Genomic DNA, 18,015 nt, shown 5'->3' with positions numbered 1-18,015 from the left:
TTTCTGGGTTTTCTATTCAGTTCCATTGGTCTGTGTGTTGTTTTTGCTCTAGTGCCAAACAGTTTCAATTATTATGGCTTTGTAGTATAGTTTGAAGTCTGAGAGTGTGATACCTCCATTCTCCTTCTTTTTAGTTAGGAGAGTGTTGGCTAGTCATGGTTTTTTTTTTTTTTTGTTCCATATGAATTTTATCAATATTTGTTCTATCTCTTTGAAGAACGTCATTGATATTGCTATTGGAATAGCATTAAATATGGAAATTGCTTTTGGTAGGATGGCCATTTTGATAATGTTAATTCTTCTAATCCATGAGCAGGGGATGGCTTTCTATTTCTTAGTGTCTTCTATTTCTTTTAACAATGTTTTAAAATTTTCCTTGCATAGTTCCATCACCTCTTTTGTTAGGTTTATTTCCATATATATCATTTTTTTTGTTTCAATTATAAAAGGGAAGGTTTTCTTGATTTCTTCATATCGATTGTTTGCATATAGGAAGGCTACTGATTTTTGTGTGTTGATGTTGTATCCTGCTACTTTGCTAAACTGGTTATTTTGATTAGTTTTTCTGTGCAGTTTTTAGGGTTGTCTATGTATATTATCGGGTTGCCTACAAATAGTGATAGTTTTACTTCTTTCCCTATTTGGATTCCTTGTATGTCTTTCTCTTGTCTTATTGCTCTGGCTAGAACTTCCAGTATTATATTAAAAAGCAGTGGTGAGAATAGACATCCTTGTCTGTTCCAGATCTTTTATTTTTAAAGATTTATTTATGTATGCATGCAAGAACCAGGATACAGGCCAGATGTGCGTGGGGTGAGAGGATTCACCAGAGACAGAGTGGGGAACAGAACAGGTGCATTGACTGAAATACAACAGGTGAGACAGGAGAAGTCTGTTGAGCCATATGGATTAAGTCCCTGGCTGGGGATTGAACTCATGTTGCAGTGCCTGCAGATAGTTTCGTAGTGCTGAGACTTAACCCTATGCACCACCAGGGATGCCCTTGTTTCAGATCTTAAGGGAAAGGCTTCCACCTTTTCATCATTGAGAATGATAGTGACTATGGTTTTGTCATATATATGGCTTTATTATGTTAAGGTATGTTCCCTTTATTTCGAGAATTTCGAGGTCTTCATCATAAACAGATGTTGAACTTTGTTGAATGCTTTCTCAGCATCTATTGATATGATCATGTTTTTATTTTTCTTTTCATTGCTGTGTTGGATCACATTAGTTGATTTTTGGATGTTGAACCACCCTTGTGACCCTGGAATAAATCCCATTTGGTCATGGTGAATTATCTTTTTGATGCATTGTTCGATTCTGTTGGCTAGGATTTAAAAAAAAAAATTATTTACTTATTTATTTATTTATTTATTTATTTTATTTATTTATATAAGCACTGGGTACAGTCAGAAGCGCGGGAGGGTGAGCAAATTCACCAGAGCCAGAGCGGGGAGCAGAACAGGCAGACTGACAAAGTACACTGCTGAGGGCAGCAGCGGGCGTGGCAGGAGAGGTCTGCACACCATGTGAGACCCTTGCCTGCGCCGGGGATGGAACCGGCACTGTGGGCAGCTTCAGAGCCTAGCGATCAACCACTGCACCACCAGGGGAGGCCCTTGGCTTGGATTTTATTCAGAATTTTTGCATCACTGTTCATTAGAGAGACTGGCCTGTAGTTTTCTTAAAAAAAAAAAAAAAGATTTATTTATTTATGCATATAAGAACTGGGGTATAAGCGAGAGGATTCACCAAAGACAGAGTGGGGAGCAGAACAGGCGAATCTACTGAAATACACTGCTGAGGGGAGCAGCAGGAAACAGGTCTGCTGTGCCATGTGGGTTTCTCCCTGGCAGGCCTGGAATGGAACTCGTGCTGCAGTAGCTGGCAATAACTTGATAGTGCTGTCTTTAACCCCTGCACCACCACGGTGGCCCTATAGTTTTCTTTTTTGTGTGTTGTCCTTGTTTGGTTTGGGTATTAGTGTTATGTTGCCTTCATAAAATGTATTCCTTCCTTCTCAATTTTTTGAAAGAGTTTGTGTAGGACAGGCATTAGTTCGTTTCTGAATACATTGTGGAATGCATTTGTGAAGCCATCTGGTCCTGGGCTTTTGTTTTGGGGGAGGGTTTTGATTACTGCTATAAATTAACTGTAATTGGTCTGTAGGTGTTCTAGTTCTTTATCTAGCTTTGGATGATTATATAGTTCTAGGAATTTGTCCATCTCATCTAGATAGTTGAACTTGTTTGCATATAACTGTTCATAGTAATCTCTGATCATTCTTTTGATTTCTGCTATATCTGTTGTAATTTCTCCTTTCATACAATCCTATTTATTTATGCTTTCTCTCATTTTTTCTTTGTGAGTCTAGCTAGAGATTTGTCTATTTTGTTTATTTTTCAAAGAACCAACTTTTGGTTTCATTGATTTTTTGGATTGCTTTTTTAACTTTATTTGTGCTTTTTTATTATTTCTTTTCTTCAACTGACTTTTGGGGTTTAATTCTTTTTCTAGTCCTTTAAGGTGGGAAATTAGGTTGTTTCTTTGAGTTATTTCTTGTTTCTTTTTTTTTTTAAGATTTATTTATGCATACAAGAACTGGGGTACAGGCCAGAGGTGTGGGGGGTGAGAGGATTCACCAGAGACAGAGTAGACAGAACAGGCAGACTGACTGAAATACACTGTTGAGGGGAGCAGCGGGTGAGGCAGGAGAGGTCTGCTGCGCCATGTGGGTTGCTCTGCAGCCAGCGGGGATTGAACCGGCACTGCAGAGGTTGAGGACAGCTTCACAGCACCGTGGTCAACCACCTGCACCACCAGGGAGCCCCTTTCTTGTTTCTTGATGTGCGCCTGTATTGCTATATATTTTCCTCATATAACTGCTTTTGCTGTGTCCCATATGGTCTGGAGAGTTGTGTTCTCATTGTTGTTCATCTCAGGTATTTTTGAATTTCTTCTTTGATCTCACTGATCCAATGATGTTCCAGTAGTGTGGGTTTCAATCTCCATGAGGTAGGAGGGTTTCTTGCTTTCTCTCCATGGTTTACTTCTAGTTTGATGCCTTTGTGGTCAGAGAAGATAGCTGGAATGATTTTGATCTTAGTATATCTGTTGATGTTTGTCTTGTGACCCAGTATGTGATTGATCCTGGAGAATGATCCATGGGCGCTTGAGGAAAATGTATACTCAGATTCATTTGGGTGCAATATCCGATAGATGTCTGTTAAGTCCAGGAGTTCTAGGTCCTTATTCAGAGCTCTAGTGTCCTTGCTTAGTTTTTGTCTCTTTGATCTACCCACTGGTGAGAGTGGTGTGTTGAAGTCTCCTACTACGTATGTACTTTCTCTAATGTCTGTTTTCAGAAATGATAGTAATTGTCTGATATATTTTGGTGCTCCTGTATTTAGTGAGTATATGTTGATTGTGTTATGTCTTCTTTATGTATTGTCCCCTTAATCACTACATCTATGTAGTGACCATTTATGTCTCTTTTTACCTTTTTGTTTGGAGTCTAATTTATCTGACATAAGAATAGGAGTTCCTGTCTTCTTTTTTAGCCCATTTGCTTGTAGGGTTGTTTTCCCTCCTTTTATTTTCAATCCATGTTTATCTTTTGCAGTTAAATGTGCTTCCTGTAGACAGCAAAAGGTTGAGTTCTGTTTTTAATCCATCCTGCTACTCCATGTCTTTTTATTGATGATTTTAGTCCATTTACATTTAGTTAATATCGATACAGTGGCATCCGTATTTGCTATTTTGTTTGCCTTTTTGTGATTTTATTCCTTACCTCATTCTGTTCTTCCTATTCATTCCTCTGCTGGTTTTGGCTTTAGGGTTTCTTGCAATATATTTTGGAGTGGGAGTTTGTAGGAATTAATTTCTGGAGGTTTTGTTTGAGAAGGTTTTTATTTTTTCTTCATAGAGGAAGAAGAGCTTTTCAGGGTCAAGTATTCTTGGTTGGAATTTGTTGACTTGGAGTTTGCTAAATATGTCACTCCATTCTCTTCTTGCCCATATTGTTTCTTCAGAGAAGTCTGATGTTAGCCTGATTGGTTTTCCTTTATAGGTTAACTGTTTCTTTGCCCTCATCAGTTTCATTATTTTTAACTTGTCTTGGACCTTTGGAAACTTTACTATTATGTGTCTTGCTGTAGTTTTCCTTTCATTTTGGTAATTTGGTGTTCTTCTCACTTCCTGTATGTCTATTTTCATTTCCTTCTTCATGCTTGGGAAGTTCTCTTCAATTATCTCCTTGAATAGTTTCTCGGTTCCTTAGTCTCTCTCCTCACCTTCTGGGATTCCTATGACACTTATATTTCCTTTCCTCAATGTGTCAGGTAGTTCTCGAAGTGTTCCTTCATTCTTTTTCCTCTGTACTTTCATTTACTTTTCTTTCTTGGTTCTTTTTGTTTGTATCTTTGAGAGTACTGATTCATTCTTCCATTTCTTCTATTTTCATGGCTTTTCCCAGAATTTTTGAGCTCCTCTGCTAATCTCTGGATATCCTCCAGTTCTTTCACTTTCTTCCTCAGTTCACTGATTACATCTTATCTCTTTCTGGTTTTACTCTTAACACTTTGTTTTCATTATGGCCTTTTTGAATTCTTTTTCTGTTAGGTGGAGATAGTCTTCCATGTCTGTATTATCAGGTTCTTGAGGTTGACTTTCTTTCTGTGTTGTATTGTTCCCACAAGGGCCTGCTTGATCATTTGTATATTTCTTTCTTCTCATTGTTATCCTTTGGCTTTGCTCTGTTTGTAGTGCTCCTGTACCGCTGGTGCTGGTGGGCATGACTTCTGATTTCTCTTGCTGAGGTGTGGATGTGTCTGCCTAGTGTCTGAGCTGCTGTGGCTGGTGGGTAGAGGTGTAGGTGAGGGCTCTTGTAGCTGCCCCTTCCTCTCTCGTTAGCTGTACCCCTGCTCCAGGCAGGTGGTAGTTCCCGTCGCTCTTCCCAGGGTGTTGGGGGTTACCAGACTTGGGAGTTGGGGGTTCCTGCAGTTCCCACCTATAAGTCCAGACTCTTCTATTAAGGTAGGTGCTGTTCTGAGCTCTGCTTTGCTCCAGGAGCCCCTGCTTTTCCAGCCCCCACCATGTAGGATGGGACCTGACGTCTCAGCCTGTGGTAGTCGAGAGCTGCATGTGGAGTGCTCCACCTGCAGACACATGCTGAGGCCAGGTCCACTCGGAGGTGCGATGCGCTTCTCTGCTGAGCTGCTGGGTCCCTCGAGGCGTGTCTCAGAAGACCAGGATGGAAAGGGAATAAGGAGTGAAAGAAGGGAGAAGAGGAAAGGGGCGGGTGACCAGGAAATGTAAGGAATGAAGGTGAGAGAAGAAAGAAAGGGCTAGATGCGGGGAGAGGAGAGACTGTAACAGAGAAGAGGACGCGGTGGCAGCGATGTTAAAGGAGAGAAAGAAGAAAAATAGGATGGTGCAGTGCAGTGGATTGAGTGCCGCGCTGTGATGCTGTCCGCAGCCTCTGCAGCGTGGGTTTAATTCCCGGCCGGCAAGGGAGCTACCCACATGGTGCGCAGACCTCTCCTGTCTCACCCGCTGCTCCCCTCAGCAGTGTCTTCAGTCCGTCTGCCTGTTCTGCTTCCCACTCTGTCTCTGGTGAATCCTCTTCCCCCCCACCCCCTCCCCGTGCCTCTGACCTGTACCCCAGTTCTTGTATAAATAAAATCTTAAAAAAAAAACAAAAAATGCTAAAAAAATAGAAAAATAGGTGAATTAAAAAATATAAATACAAAAGGCGGAAAGGAACAGCAGACAACCCACTGACCAGTGAGCAGACAGAAACAGATGGGGGAAGAGTCACTTCTCAGGCCTCTGAAGTCCTTGCTGTTCTGCCTCGTCCCCTGGGGGTGCCCTAGGCTGAGTATGATGGTCTTCCCAGGGGTAAAAGAAACAAGCACAGAAGGGCAGGGAATGAAGTGTGGGTGTGGGTGAGGGGGGGTTGGCACTCTTTCTGGGCCTGTGAGGTGGTTGGGCAGGTGATGGAGCTCCTCCGGCCTCCTTCACCTGAGGGCTTGGGGTACCGAGAGGCCCCCATTGTAGGTATCAGGCCTTTGAGGCTCCTCTTGATGTCCTGCCTGCTAGTAAGTGCCACCAGGTAAATGGTCCCAGCAGTCTCCAGGAGGGGGAAGGGAGGGACACGCCGTAATAAAGGGGACCAGCACCTGGCCCTGTGTGCCTGTGCCATGTGCTGCCAAGCCTCGTTCATCTACCTGTCACTGTCTGGACTTCTCAGATGTCCCAGGATTCTTGGGGTGACATTGCCTCCAAGCTTTTCCTCCTTTTCTTCTAAATAAAGTGATCTGGCTTGGGGGGGAGGGGAGTAGGGGTCTAATGATTTCTCTCCTTCCCCTCTCTTTTCACATTTCCTCTGCATCCGGGCAAATCACCAGATTTACCAAGTTTGTCTAACGTGTCTGGGTCCCGCCAGGAACTCACCATTATTTCTCCCTGTCAGATTTTTTTTTAAAAGATTTATTTGTTTGTTTGTTTATTTATTTGTTTATTTATTTATTTATTTATACAAGCACTGGGTACAGTCAGAAGCGCGGGAGGGTGAGAGAATTAACCAGAGCCAGAGCAGGGAGCAGAGCAGGCAGAAGGACCGAAGTACACTGTTGAGGGGAGCAGCGGGCGGCAGGAGAGGTCTGCACGCCATGTGGGACCCTCCTCTGGTGGCCGGGGAGCAGCGGGGGATCGAACTGGCGCTGCAGAGGCTGCGGGAAGCTTCGCAACCCAGTGCTCAACCGCTGCGCCACCAGGGAGGCCCCTGTCAGATGTTTTTATGGGAGGGCTTGAGCCTGGCATCCCTTCATCACCACGTTGATCTGAGCCAAGTGATAAACTCTTTCTGCCACCAGTCTGACTTGGTTTTGTCAAGGGACTGACACACCAGATGTAGAACATCTTAAGCAGGATGATAGCAGCTCTGTGCTCCCTTTCGGGAGCATTATAATGGTAAGACTAGAGCTTTCCTGAGTTCTGTGAGTCATCCTAGCAATTGCTGATCAAATTAATGGGAACACCTGAATTTTTGGCCAGTCAGAAGTACAGGTAGCCAGGAAACCCCCTGAGTCAGGTGACACCTGAAGTGAGAATAGCTTTGTGGAGGACTTTGACCTCAACCTGCAGGGCCTGTGTTGGCTCTGGCTGGTCATGATCAGGATTTAATTGAAGTTCACTGCGGGTAAAACAGAGACCATGGCTTGAGTTAGTGCTGTCAACTTGGATCATGAAGCAGTAGACGAAATTTGAAAGAGCAGAAGTAGTAATCATACCTTTATAGATTGTACAATCACACCTTATTAACACTACAATGCCTACCTTCAGCCTCCACATTTGGCTATGAGAAACTCACTAGAGTTGATGCAATTTATCAAGTTAGCTTTATGCATGCCTGTAAAGGAGATGGATGTTCATTCTGTCTCTGGAAGAGTGAGTTGCAAAGGAAGACCCATGAGGCTCCTGGTAGGTTCCAGAGTCTGAGTTAGCAGGTTATTCTGGCTCCCTAAGAGATCTTTCTCCATCTCCCACCTACTGCCTATCAAATTGGTCCCTCTCTGTTTCTTCTTCTAGAAGCACTCTGCCAGTTGTCCCTGGAAATTCCATGCTGTCATTTTCTGTTTTATGACTTCAGCCTGTTTTTGGTGTAACTTTCGTATAACTTTCATGGTACTCAGGTTTTTCAGCTTCTGTTCCTTCTACTTGTCTCTCCTCAACATTTGCAAATTCTGGAGAGAATTGAGAAGGTTGGTTAATTGTATTCCTCCTAGTTTGCAGATAACTTTCCTTCCAGATGGCCTAGAACAGCTACACTAGAGTCAGAGATGACCTTACTCTTGAAGTATTAGCTATTGTTGTGTAACAAATTACCACAAAGTAGCAGCTTAGAACAACCCACATTTATTATCTCAGTTTCTGTGTATCAGGTGTCTAGTGTGTCTTAGCTTACTCTGCTCAGCCTCTTAGTTATAGTTATAGCTAGGCTCTCATCTGAAAGTTTGACTAAGGGAGCTTCCAAGCTCATTCAGATTGTTGGCAGAATTCATTCTGTTGCTCTGTAGGCCTGATCTTCTTGCAGGTGTTTGGCTGGAAAACACCCTCAACTCCTAGAAGTTGCCTGCAGGCCACCTGCAGGTCCTTATTGCCGGAGCCACATGGCAGCTTCATCAGGCCCTCTAGGAATTATGCAGGGGCATGAACACCAGAAGGGGGATCATGAGGGAGAATAGAGATGCTGAGTTTGGCTTGGGTAATAAACAGACAATGATTATAAAAACAATGAATGTGAGTAAGTTCAAAAGCTTCACATCCCTTCTATGCATGACTCATTTAATTTATATAGTAACATTGAGATAATTATTGGCATTCTCATTTTACAGATGAGTGAACTGGAAGGGACTAGGGTTTCTATGGATGGAGAGTTGGGCAAAAGGGAGTTTTAGACTTAAAAGAACAAAAAATTCATTATCTCTAGAGCACCCAGGCTCTGACAGACTGAGAGTCATCTGGAATCAGTGGCAAAAGCCCACCAGAATGCCTCCAACCTTGCAGACTACCTGCTGACACTTGCCTGACCACCACAGGACATCTGCATTACCAGCTTGTACTCCTTGTGGGCAAAGGGTAGTAGTTACTTGCCCATCTTTAAGTAGTCATCCACCAGAGGTGGCATCTGCTGGCCCTTTGCTCAATCCACCGAAACTATCACGTGCAGACTACATCATTCTCAAGAAACCAATATACTATTAAGTCCTTGAAACTGTCAAGGGGCTCTAATACCTGAGACAATTTCAGACTGACCAAAACACAAAAAAGACTCAGTGAGTGGGAATTTTAAACCCTAACAATAAACCATCAGTGAAATTATTTCCTCAATTGTCCACTTCTTGAGGCTATTTGAGGTCCACTATTTGAGGCTATTGAAATAGTGGTGAATAAAGTAGCAGAAACTGTTCCTAGGAACTAAACAAAATCAAGGTTTCATTCATGTACCAAGGATGTGTGACTATACTGTTAATATTTAGTGAATCCTTCCTTTGGTAAGCAATTATAAAGATGAGTGATTTCTATTTCTACCTATTCCAGAAAGAATACATGGAAGACAGGTTACTGCTATAACAGAGGTACTAAGTTTCCACAGAAGTATCCAGTTGGGTGGGTGAAGGAGAAGAATTCAAAGAAGGCTTCTTGGAGAAGACAAATAATTTTCTTTTCACTTGGGCATTGTACAACTGGCTGTGCTCTAGTAGATGACTGCTGAAAGGTTGAGTAAAACCCCTGAAGACAAACTGTGGAGAATTGGTGGAAACTATTATTAAATCCCTTGCAGAGGAGGGGGGACAAAACTATTATGGGCCTTAATACTACACTTAGGGGGATTGAATGTATTCTGTATTCTGAAGTTATTGGATTATCATGGATGGGAGGGATACTCAGCTTAGTACTTTAGAGAAAGAACTCTCTGGAGGACAGAAAGAAGAAATTTGAGAGGGGGCAGCACCACTGTTGTTCAGGTAAGAAATAGTGAAAGCTTGCTTAGGCTACAGATGTAATTGGAAATGGGGTACAAAAGTTACTTTTCAAGATGAAAGAGTGGAAAATAACAAGAATAAAACCAAAGACACAAAGAATAATGATGTCATTAAGCAAACCCAGAAATCAAGAGGAGGAACACATAACTGAGGCAGATGAGTAATGGTGTTCACTATGTTGTGCTTCGAGGGTTTGTAAAACCCACGTATATGGATTGGGATAGCAGGTGGGACCGTGGATGTATAACTCAAAGAGAAGTCACCACATAGGTTAAGCTTTGAGTCATTTTCGAGAATATAAGACACTGTGAGGAGCGTGTGAAACCAGTTAGGAAGAGAGTGCAGCACTGAAAGAGGTTGGAACCTTGAAAACGCTACACAGAAGTGTTATGCTTTGGGCTGCAGACAACCGCACGGAAGCCAGGAAAGCTGGAAAGCAAGTCACACGAATTTTTGGGTTTCCCCACTGCCTATGGAATTACGGTTACACTGATGTTTCTACTAAGTGTGCACTATTATGTCTAAAAAATGCATGTGCCTTCATTTAAAAACTCCTTATTCCTAAAAAAAAAAAAAAAACCACCGCTCACCATTCGTCGAGAAGAGTCCATGCCCGGGTCGGTGAGGACGCCCCGGCCCGGCAGACATGACGCGCCCCGCCCGCCCGCAGACGCGGGGGCCGCGCCGAGCCCGGAACGGGGCGGGGCGCTGCAGGGGCCCCGGAGCCGGGTCCTCGGGGACCCCTGGCGCGGCCAGGCCCGGCGGGGCGCGGGGGCCCGCCGGGCCGTCCCGTCAGTCACGCGCAGGGCTTTAGGATGTTTATTTCTCGACGCTGCCAGAGCCGGGGTCCGGGCCAGAGGTGCGGGGGGCGCTTTAAGGACTCAGAGGTGCTGGGAGGGAAGGGCTGGGGGGGCGCGGGGCGCTCCGTTCCCTCCGCCGCCCCCGCCGCGGCGCCCCGGAGGCGGGAGACGCCGTCCCGCCGCGAGAGCCCGCGCCGCCCCGGCCCCCGCCCCGGGCTGTCCAGGCGCGCGGGCGCCGGCGGGCGCGGGCGGCCCCGAGGCGGGAGCGCGGCGGCCCCACGAGGCCAAGCCCGGCCCTGCCGCGGGCCCCGGCTCGCTCGAACGGCGCCGCGCTCCTCGTCCGCGCCCCGCCCGCCGCGGGGGTCCAGAGTCCCGGGGCCCCCGAGGGCGGGACCCCGTCCCCGACGGGACGGAGCAGCTGCCCCGACCCCGGGAGGCGTGTGAGTCGCGCGGGGCGGCCCGGACGCCCCGCCCAGGCCCGCCCCGGGCCGCCGGGACTACGTTTCCCGGAGGCCTCTGCGGCCCGGGGGCGGGCCCTCCGCTGTGCGCTTCACGGCGAGCTGTGACTGGCCGGTCCGAGGAGGGCGGAGCCTGCACTGGCCAATAGGCGCGAGGCTCGTTACGGCGGCGGAAGCGGCGGCGCTGCTGCGGGCGGGGGCAGAGCGCTCGCGCCCCGGCGGCGGCGGGTCCGGACCCGAGGACGGCGGCCCAGCGGCGGGAGCGCACGGAGCGAGCTCGGCGGCGCGGCGGCCCCTCGGCGCAGCGCGCAGGTAGCGGCGGGGCGCGCCCGGGAGGCGGGGCGGGGGCGAGGGGCGGGGCGGGCCCGGGCTGCGGCGTCCGTCCCGCGCGCGTCCCCGGGGAAGGGCAGCGGCGCCGCGGCTGCTGCGGCTGCAGCTTGGGCTGCTCGGCTGCGGGCGCGGCGCCGGCCCGGCAGCGGCGGGCGGCGGCGGGGCCGCGGCGGGCGGCGGGCGCGGGCGGCGGGCGGGGGCGTGGCGGGCGCGGGCAGGCGGGCGCGGGGCGCGGGCGGGCGGGCGGGCGGGCGGGCGGCCGGCCCAGGGAGTTTGGCTCCCGGAGCAGTTTAAAGTGACTCCCCACATCCGGGCCCTGCGCCCGCCGCTTTCAGAGCCGGCCGGGGCGTGGCCTCCCGGCCCCGCCCCCTCGCTGGAGCGCGCCTCTCCCGCTGCCATTGGCCCGGGTGCCAGCGCTTCGGGCGGCCCGGACGAAGCTCGCGCCTGATTGGCTGGCAGGCGGCGGGAGGGGGCGGGACCGTAGCGCTCCCGCCGCCGCGGATTGGCGCGGGCCCCGGAGTGACGCGCCCGGCGACGGGCCAATGGGCGCGCGGGGGCGGGCTCCGGGAAAGGGGCCGGGGCGCCCGGCGGCGGGGCGCGGGGCGCGTCTTCCCGGGCCTCGGGCTCCCGCGCCGCCGCCGGCATGGCCCCCCGCGGCACCCGCGCCCGGTGGCTGCAGGGGAGCGGCGCGGAGCCCCGGAGCCCCGGCCTTCCGGCGGCCGGGGGCGTGCCGCGGGGCGCCCGGGGCTGGGGGACCGGCGCCCCCAGAGCCGAGGCGGCCCCAAACGCGGGGCGCCGGGGGGTTGAGGGGCGCTTGGGGGGCGGGGACGCCGGGGAGTGAGCGGGGCGCGCCGGAGAACACCGCCTGTGCCTTCCCGAGGGGAGTCGTCGGGCCCGAGGACGCGCGCACGCCCCGTCGCCGACCCGCCCGCCCGCAGCCGCGACGCCCGCGCCCGGAGATGAGCTCGCAGCAGTTCCCGCGGCTCGGCGCCCCCGCCGCGGGGCTCGGCCCGGCGCCCGCGCAGATGGCCGGCGGCGCCCCGGGCCTGCTGAGCCCCGCCGCCGCAGGTGAGACCCCCCGCCACCCCCGCGCCGTGGAGAGGGCCGCCCCGCCCGGCCTCCGCCCCAGCGCCCTGCCCGGCCTGAGGCCCTCGCTGCGGCTGCAGCTGCTGCGGGGCGCCCGGCTCCCGGCCCTCCGCCCTGCCCTCCGGGGGCCCTGGGCCAGGCCGTGGCGCTGTGGGCGGGGGCTGCTCGCGGTGGGCTCCAGGGCAGGGACACCGCGGAGCCGCCCCCGCGGAGCCGTGCGGGCTACGGGCCTGCGCTCTCGGCCCAGCGTCCGCTGGGGAGGCCTCCGGACACTCCCCCGGGTGTCCAGGTCGTCGGGGGACGTGAGCGGGAGGCCTGGGTTGCTCCCCCGCCTCGGAGCCCTCGCGCGTGCAGCCGTGTGCTCTGTGGCTCCGCTGCCCTCCTGCCGGCGTAGATTTTGATACAGGTTTATTTTAATTCTTTTTCGCCTTAAAGTAACTTCCAGCTGCTTTGTTCCTCCTGCTTAGTAATAGCGCCTCATGTTTTCAAAATGCGAGATAAAAAGTCCCCGATTTTCTTGAGTTTGGTACTTCAGGTTCTGTCTTCCTTCTTCCACCGTCCTCACCTTCATTTCTAATCTGTCAGATTCTTGTTCTTCCTTGGAACGTCACCTCCGATGTCACTGCGCCTCAGCCCCAGTCCAGGCCCGCACGCCCCCGAGTGACAGCGCCTGGGTGTGTGCCCTGGCTGCAGTGTTGGGCACAAAGAGGTGACCAGCAAGTTCTGGTAGACCCACTTCAAGTTTTTTAATCATTAAAATATATTTTGCAGTATTTTCTCTTTGGTGTAAGTTGACAACACAGCAGTTAAAGGAACGCAGCTAAGGGGAATAGTTTTGAACATTGATTTTTAAAGGAATTATACTGCTCAATTAAAATAGCCAATAATTTTCCTCAAATTTTGATAAAAAGGAAGTCATTGATAGAGACCAAAGTTGTCTATAGCTTTACTAGTAGGTAGAATGTGTTTTTACCTTTAGTGGCTCTTGAAAAAGAAAGTAGAAGTTATCTATAAGTAGATCTCTCTCTATAGTTTTTGTTGTTTTTTAACCAGAAAACATAATTTGGAATCCTAAGCATATCATGATTTCTAGTACATGTTCACAGTATGGCTTAAAATCTCTTAACTAGTGCTTTAAGATTTTTTTCTTTAGAGAAATAACTTTTCTTAGTTCTTTAGAATTCCAAATGTGTGGAAAGAAATGGTAAAAATGATAGCAAAAAGAGTTTAATGGGAAATGATCAGTAAATTTTTTCCTCAATGAAAATGTCAAAAATCAAAATCTTTCTGGACAAATGAGTTTTGAGGAAAGTATAAATTGTTTACTTCCTTTAAAAACATAATTAAGGGAAAATCTGAGTAACGGGGAAAGAGAGCTGGGGTGTAGGCCTGAGGTGCAGAAGAGGGGTGGGTGAGAGGATTCACCAGAGACAGAGTGGGGAGCAGAACAGGCAGATACACGGAAATCCACTGCTGAGGGGAGCAGCAGGCAAGTCAGGACAGGTCTGCTGTGCCGTGTGGGTAGTGCTGGACAGGTCTGCTGTGCCATGTGGGTAGTGCTGTAGTGGCTGCCTATATCTTCATAGTACTGAGACTTAACCCTTTGTGCCACGAGGGAGGCCCCACAGCAGTAAAGCTTTTTATTCACAAACAGCATGATTAGATATACAGAGAATCAGAGAGAATTTTAAAAATTGTTAAAAAGGTGAATTTTGAAAAAAAAAAAAAAAAAAAAGGTGAATTTTGTAAAGCTTGCAGGATAAAAGTTCAATATACAAAATCAATTTTATTTCTAAAAGTAAATGAAAATGAAAAATTTAAAATGTCTGTTACATTAAGACACAGCCTATGATGCTATCCACAGCCACTGCAGCATGAGTTTGATCCCCAGTCAGGGAGCTGCCCATATGGTGCAGCAGACCTCTCCTGGCTCTCCCGCTGCTCCCCTCAGCAGTGTATTTCGGTAGGTCTGCCTGTTCTGCTCTCCACTCAGTCTCTGGTGAATCATCTTACCCCTCATGCCTCTAGCCTGTGCCCCAGATCTTGTATGCATAAATAAATGTTTAAAAAAAAAAAAAAACCATTTGTGAGAGGAAAAAGATCTAGGTAAATGAAAAGATTTGTCATGTTAGTGGTTTGGAAAACTCTGTATTTTTAAAATACCAGTTCTTCCCAGAAGGATCTGTATAAATTTAAAAAAAATCCTAATCAAAATCTCCTCAAACCTCTTTGTAAAAATTGACAGCCTGAATCTGAAATTTGTGTTTAAACCAGATGACCTGGAGTGGTCCAAGCAATTTTGACACAAAGAAGAAAATTGAACCACCCCACTACCATATTTCAAGACTTACTGTATAAATAACCAAGATAATATGATACTGACAGAAAGATAGAAAGATAGATCATTTTAACAAAGTAAAAGACCCAGAAATACACTCACATGTAATGGTTAATTGATTTTAACAAAAGAAATGGTCATCTCTTCACCCAGATACTAATTTAACTCCACAATGTCCATATGGAAAAGAAGTCATCAGCCTTAACCCTTGCCTTGGTCATATGCAAAAATGAACTCAAAATGTATCATGGACCTAAATGTAAAACTTAAAATTTCTAAAAGATAACATAGGAGAGACTGAGACATTGGGGAAAATAAAAGTTGCTTAAGTCATAAAATACACTAATTATAAAAGAAGCAAGTAATGCATTGTGCTTCATCAAAGTTAAAAATGGGTGCTCTCAAAAGATGCCATTATCAAAATAAAAAGACAAAGTACATGCTAAGAGAATACGTTTGTGACAAAAACATTTTGAAAGACTTAAATTACGAATATATATAGAACTCATAGCTCAGTAAAAAGACACACAGCTTGATTTTTTTAAATGGGCAGAATATTTTAATAGACACCAAATAAACTATATAAATGCCAGAGAAACGTGAAAGATAGTATTACCAATAAGTAGGGAAATGCAAGTCAAATGCACAGTGAAAAACTACACATTCATTTAGAGTGATTGAAATTAAAGATGGATAATACTAAATTTTGATGTGATTGGGAGCATGTACAACTCATACATTGTTGGTGGGAGTGGAAAATAAATCTAGCCACTTGAGAAAACAGTTTAGCAATGTCTTATAAAATTAGACTCAAACTTACTGTACTGCCCAGCATTCTATTCCTAGATATTTACCCAAGGTAAAAAAAAAAAGTATGTCATACTAAAAAATACTTCACTTTTTGTGGAAGCTTTATTCATAATAACCCTAAACTGAGAACAACCCAGATTTTATCACCTGTAAGTAGATAAGCAAAGTTTGGTTTATCCATACAATCAAATACTACTCTGCAAAAAGAAAAAAAAGGACGGGGGTAGACTACTGATTGATACATGTGAGAACCTCAGCAACATATTGAGAGAGAAGTCTGCTACAAAGAGCCTTGTATTGAATGATTCTATTCTTTTAAAATTCCAGCAAAAACAAAGCTGTAGTGATAGAAAGTGATCAGTGATTTCAAAGGACTAAGGATGGGAGGGAGGGAGCAAGGGAGGGGTAGAGTTGACTGCAGAAAGAAGTGAATGGAAAACTGTGGTGTATCATGATTGTGTTGTGGCTACACTACTTTACACTTTTGTGAAGATGATCTAATTTTACACAAAGTATTAGTGAAATTTGTAAGTAAATTGTACTTGAATAAGCTGATGGAATAATGGACAAAAGATATAATCATATACTTCACAGAGGAAGATATATGAAATGTGGCCTATGATCACATGAACAGAAGTTCAGTATTACTAGTCATCTTGGAAATGCTCATTAAAACCATATAAAGATAACCCACTATACACCCACTAGAGAGACTGTCTATCAAGAATTGATGAGGATGCTCTAAGACAAGACACTGCTGATGGGACTATAAGATGGTACAGCCATTTTTGAAAGTTCATAGGCAGTTACTTACAAAGTTAAACACACATACCATTTGACCTGAATTCTACTCCTAGGTGGTAGATGAGAGAATTTGTAAAAAAAAAAAAATCATTGAGCTCTGTAATCTTAGATTAGCCATTTTTATTATATGTAAATTGTAATCCTCAATAAAATGGTCTGGAAAGTCAGTGTATTGCAAAATGCATAAATCTTTACACCCAGCACTTGTACGCTTGGAAGTTTTTTCTTGAGATCATGAAACAAGGGCACAAAGTACATACAAATATTTAACCTGGAGTTACTGATGAAAGCAAAAATTTGTAAATAGAAGCCTGTGCCTGATAAAATGGATTAAAAAGCTGTGATGGTCTGATACATGTATGCAATGGAATTCCATTTAGCATTTTTTAAATAATGCAGTATATATTTCATATTATTCGTCATTTCTACTCCTGGGTTTATATCCAGTATCTGCATTCACCAAAAGAAACATACAAGAATATCATTGACACTTTTATTCAAAATAGCAAAAAACTATCAGTGCCTATTAATTGCATAGTGTGTAAGTCATCATTCATACAATGGCCTATTTGCATCGTTGGTAATAAAAAAATTACGCCTATGTGCGGTAACATGGGAATCTCATTCCTATACAATAGGATCTATTCCTTTATGACTCTAATATTCAAAGATAGGCAACAGTAATCCATAGTGTTAGAAGTTGGGGTAGTGAGTGGAATGGGGCTGAACAGGTGGCTTTTGAGAAGCAGTAATGTTCTATCTCGATCTGAGTAAGTGCACTTACTCAAGTATACTTAAGCCTGTGAAAGTCCATTGAGCTACATAGTTAATATTTGTGTACTTGTATTTATGAAAGTTTTAGTTCAATAAAAAATTAAAACACTCCCAGAAATAGATGGGAAATGTCTGAAGGCTTTACTAAAATATTAAATATTGGTGTCTTGGGGGCATAGATTTGGGAGCAGCTTTACTTTCTTTGTAGTGCTCCAAATAATACAAATTATAATTTTTATGTCCATAAGAATGTTAGTGTTATTTCAGAAAAATTATGAATAAGACTAAATATTTTACAAACTCAATTACATTCATTTCTGAATGTTTTAAATGTAAAATTTAAATGTTACTTGTCTTTATGGCCCATAATTCCAAAAGAAAAAGCATTCAATGAAAAGTGTCCCCCCAGTCCTATCTCGTAGTCATCCACTGTCTTTCTCTCCAGTTAAGATGATTTTGATATGTTATCCATATTCAAATGTAAATACATACGCTTGTATGTATTTCATTTACTTTTTCATTCTTCTTTTCATTTCTGTATCCTTAAAGGCTTGCTTGTTTTATTTTTACAGTTTTCATAGTTTCTTGTGGGAGTATGCTTATATAGCTCATACCCTATTGATTGACTTGTGGGCTTTCTTCAGTTCTTTTGCTAGTATAAAAATGCTGAGACCAGTAATCTAATGTATAAATGATTTTACACATTTGCTATGTATCAGTAGGATACATTCCTGCAAGTGGAATTGTTGCATATCCAAGGACATGCATTGTAATAATCATAGAGATTCCCATGTTAATTCTGCAGGAATTTGGACTGAGACATATGTTTTGAAAAATTACATGTTCTTGAATATAAGATTTTCATTATCCTTCAAAGGCTTTTGAAATTTTTAAAATATTTAAAAAAAAATATTTTTTGTATTGTACTTCAACTACATGAGTTCATTTTAGGTAGTTGTCAGCCTCTTTGTTCATAGGAGTGGGCAAACTACAACATTTAGAACAAGTTCTGTCTGCCACAAGCATGCCTTTTGGATATGATCTCCATATGGGATTGTAATGTC

At 45.7% G+C, this 18,015-nt stretch overlaps 2 protein-coding genes across 8 annotated transcripts in view; one reads left to right on the top strand and one right to left on the bottom strand.

The window, feature by feature from the left end:
- UGGT1 (UDP-glucose glycoprotein glucosyltransferase 1) overlaps nucleotides 1–10,206 on the bottom strand; it is a 149,347-nt gene extending 139,141 nt beyond the window's left edge. Inside the window, exon 1 of the mRNA XM_037523151.2 lies at nucleotides 10,142–10,206. Coding sequence (XP_037379048.1) covers nucleotides 10,142–10,199 — 58 coding nt within the window. The 5' untranslated portion in view covers nucleotides 10,200–10,206. The remainder of the gene's footprint in view (nucleotides 1–10,141) is intronic.
- A 1,880-nt stretch (nucleotides 10,207–12,086) lies between these two features.
- SAP130 (Sin3A associated protein 130) overlaps nucleotides 12,087–18,015 on the top strand; it is a 57,272-nt gene continuing 51,343 nt past the window's right edge. For 3 of the 7 annotated variants that reach the window (XM_037523147.2, XM_037523146.2, XM_037523145.2), the window contains exon 1: nucleotides 12,164–12,207. In XM_037523147.2, coding sequence (XP_037379044.1) covers nucleotides 12,165–12,207 — 43 coding nt within the window. In that variant the 5' untranslated portion in view covers nucleotide 12,164. Of the gene's footprint in view, nucleotides 12,208–18,015 lie in introns of all 7 variants that reach the window. The other 4 variants (XM_037523150.2, XM_037523149.2, XM_037523144.2 and 1 more) reach the window with 2 other exon arrangements.

This window comes from Talpa occidentalis, unplaced genomic scaffold (assembly GCF_014898055.3).
Source record: "Talpa occidentalis isolate TD23 unplaced genomic scaffold, MPIMG_talOcc4v2.1 talOcc4.3, whole genome shotgun sequence".
Classification (NCBI taxonomy): Eukaryota; Metazoa; Chordata; class Mammalia; order Eulipotyphla; family Talpidae; genus Talpa; species Talpa occidentalis.
The sequence above is the reverse complement of the archived record's forward strand: the minus strand, read 5'-3'. Positions and strand labels throughout refer to the sequence as shown.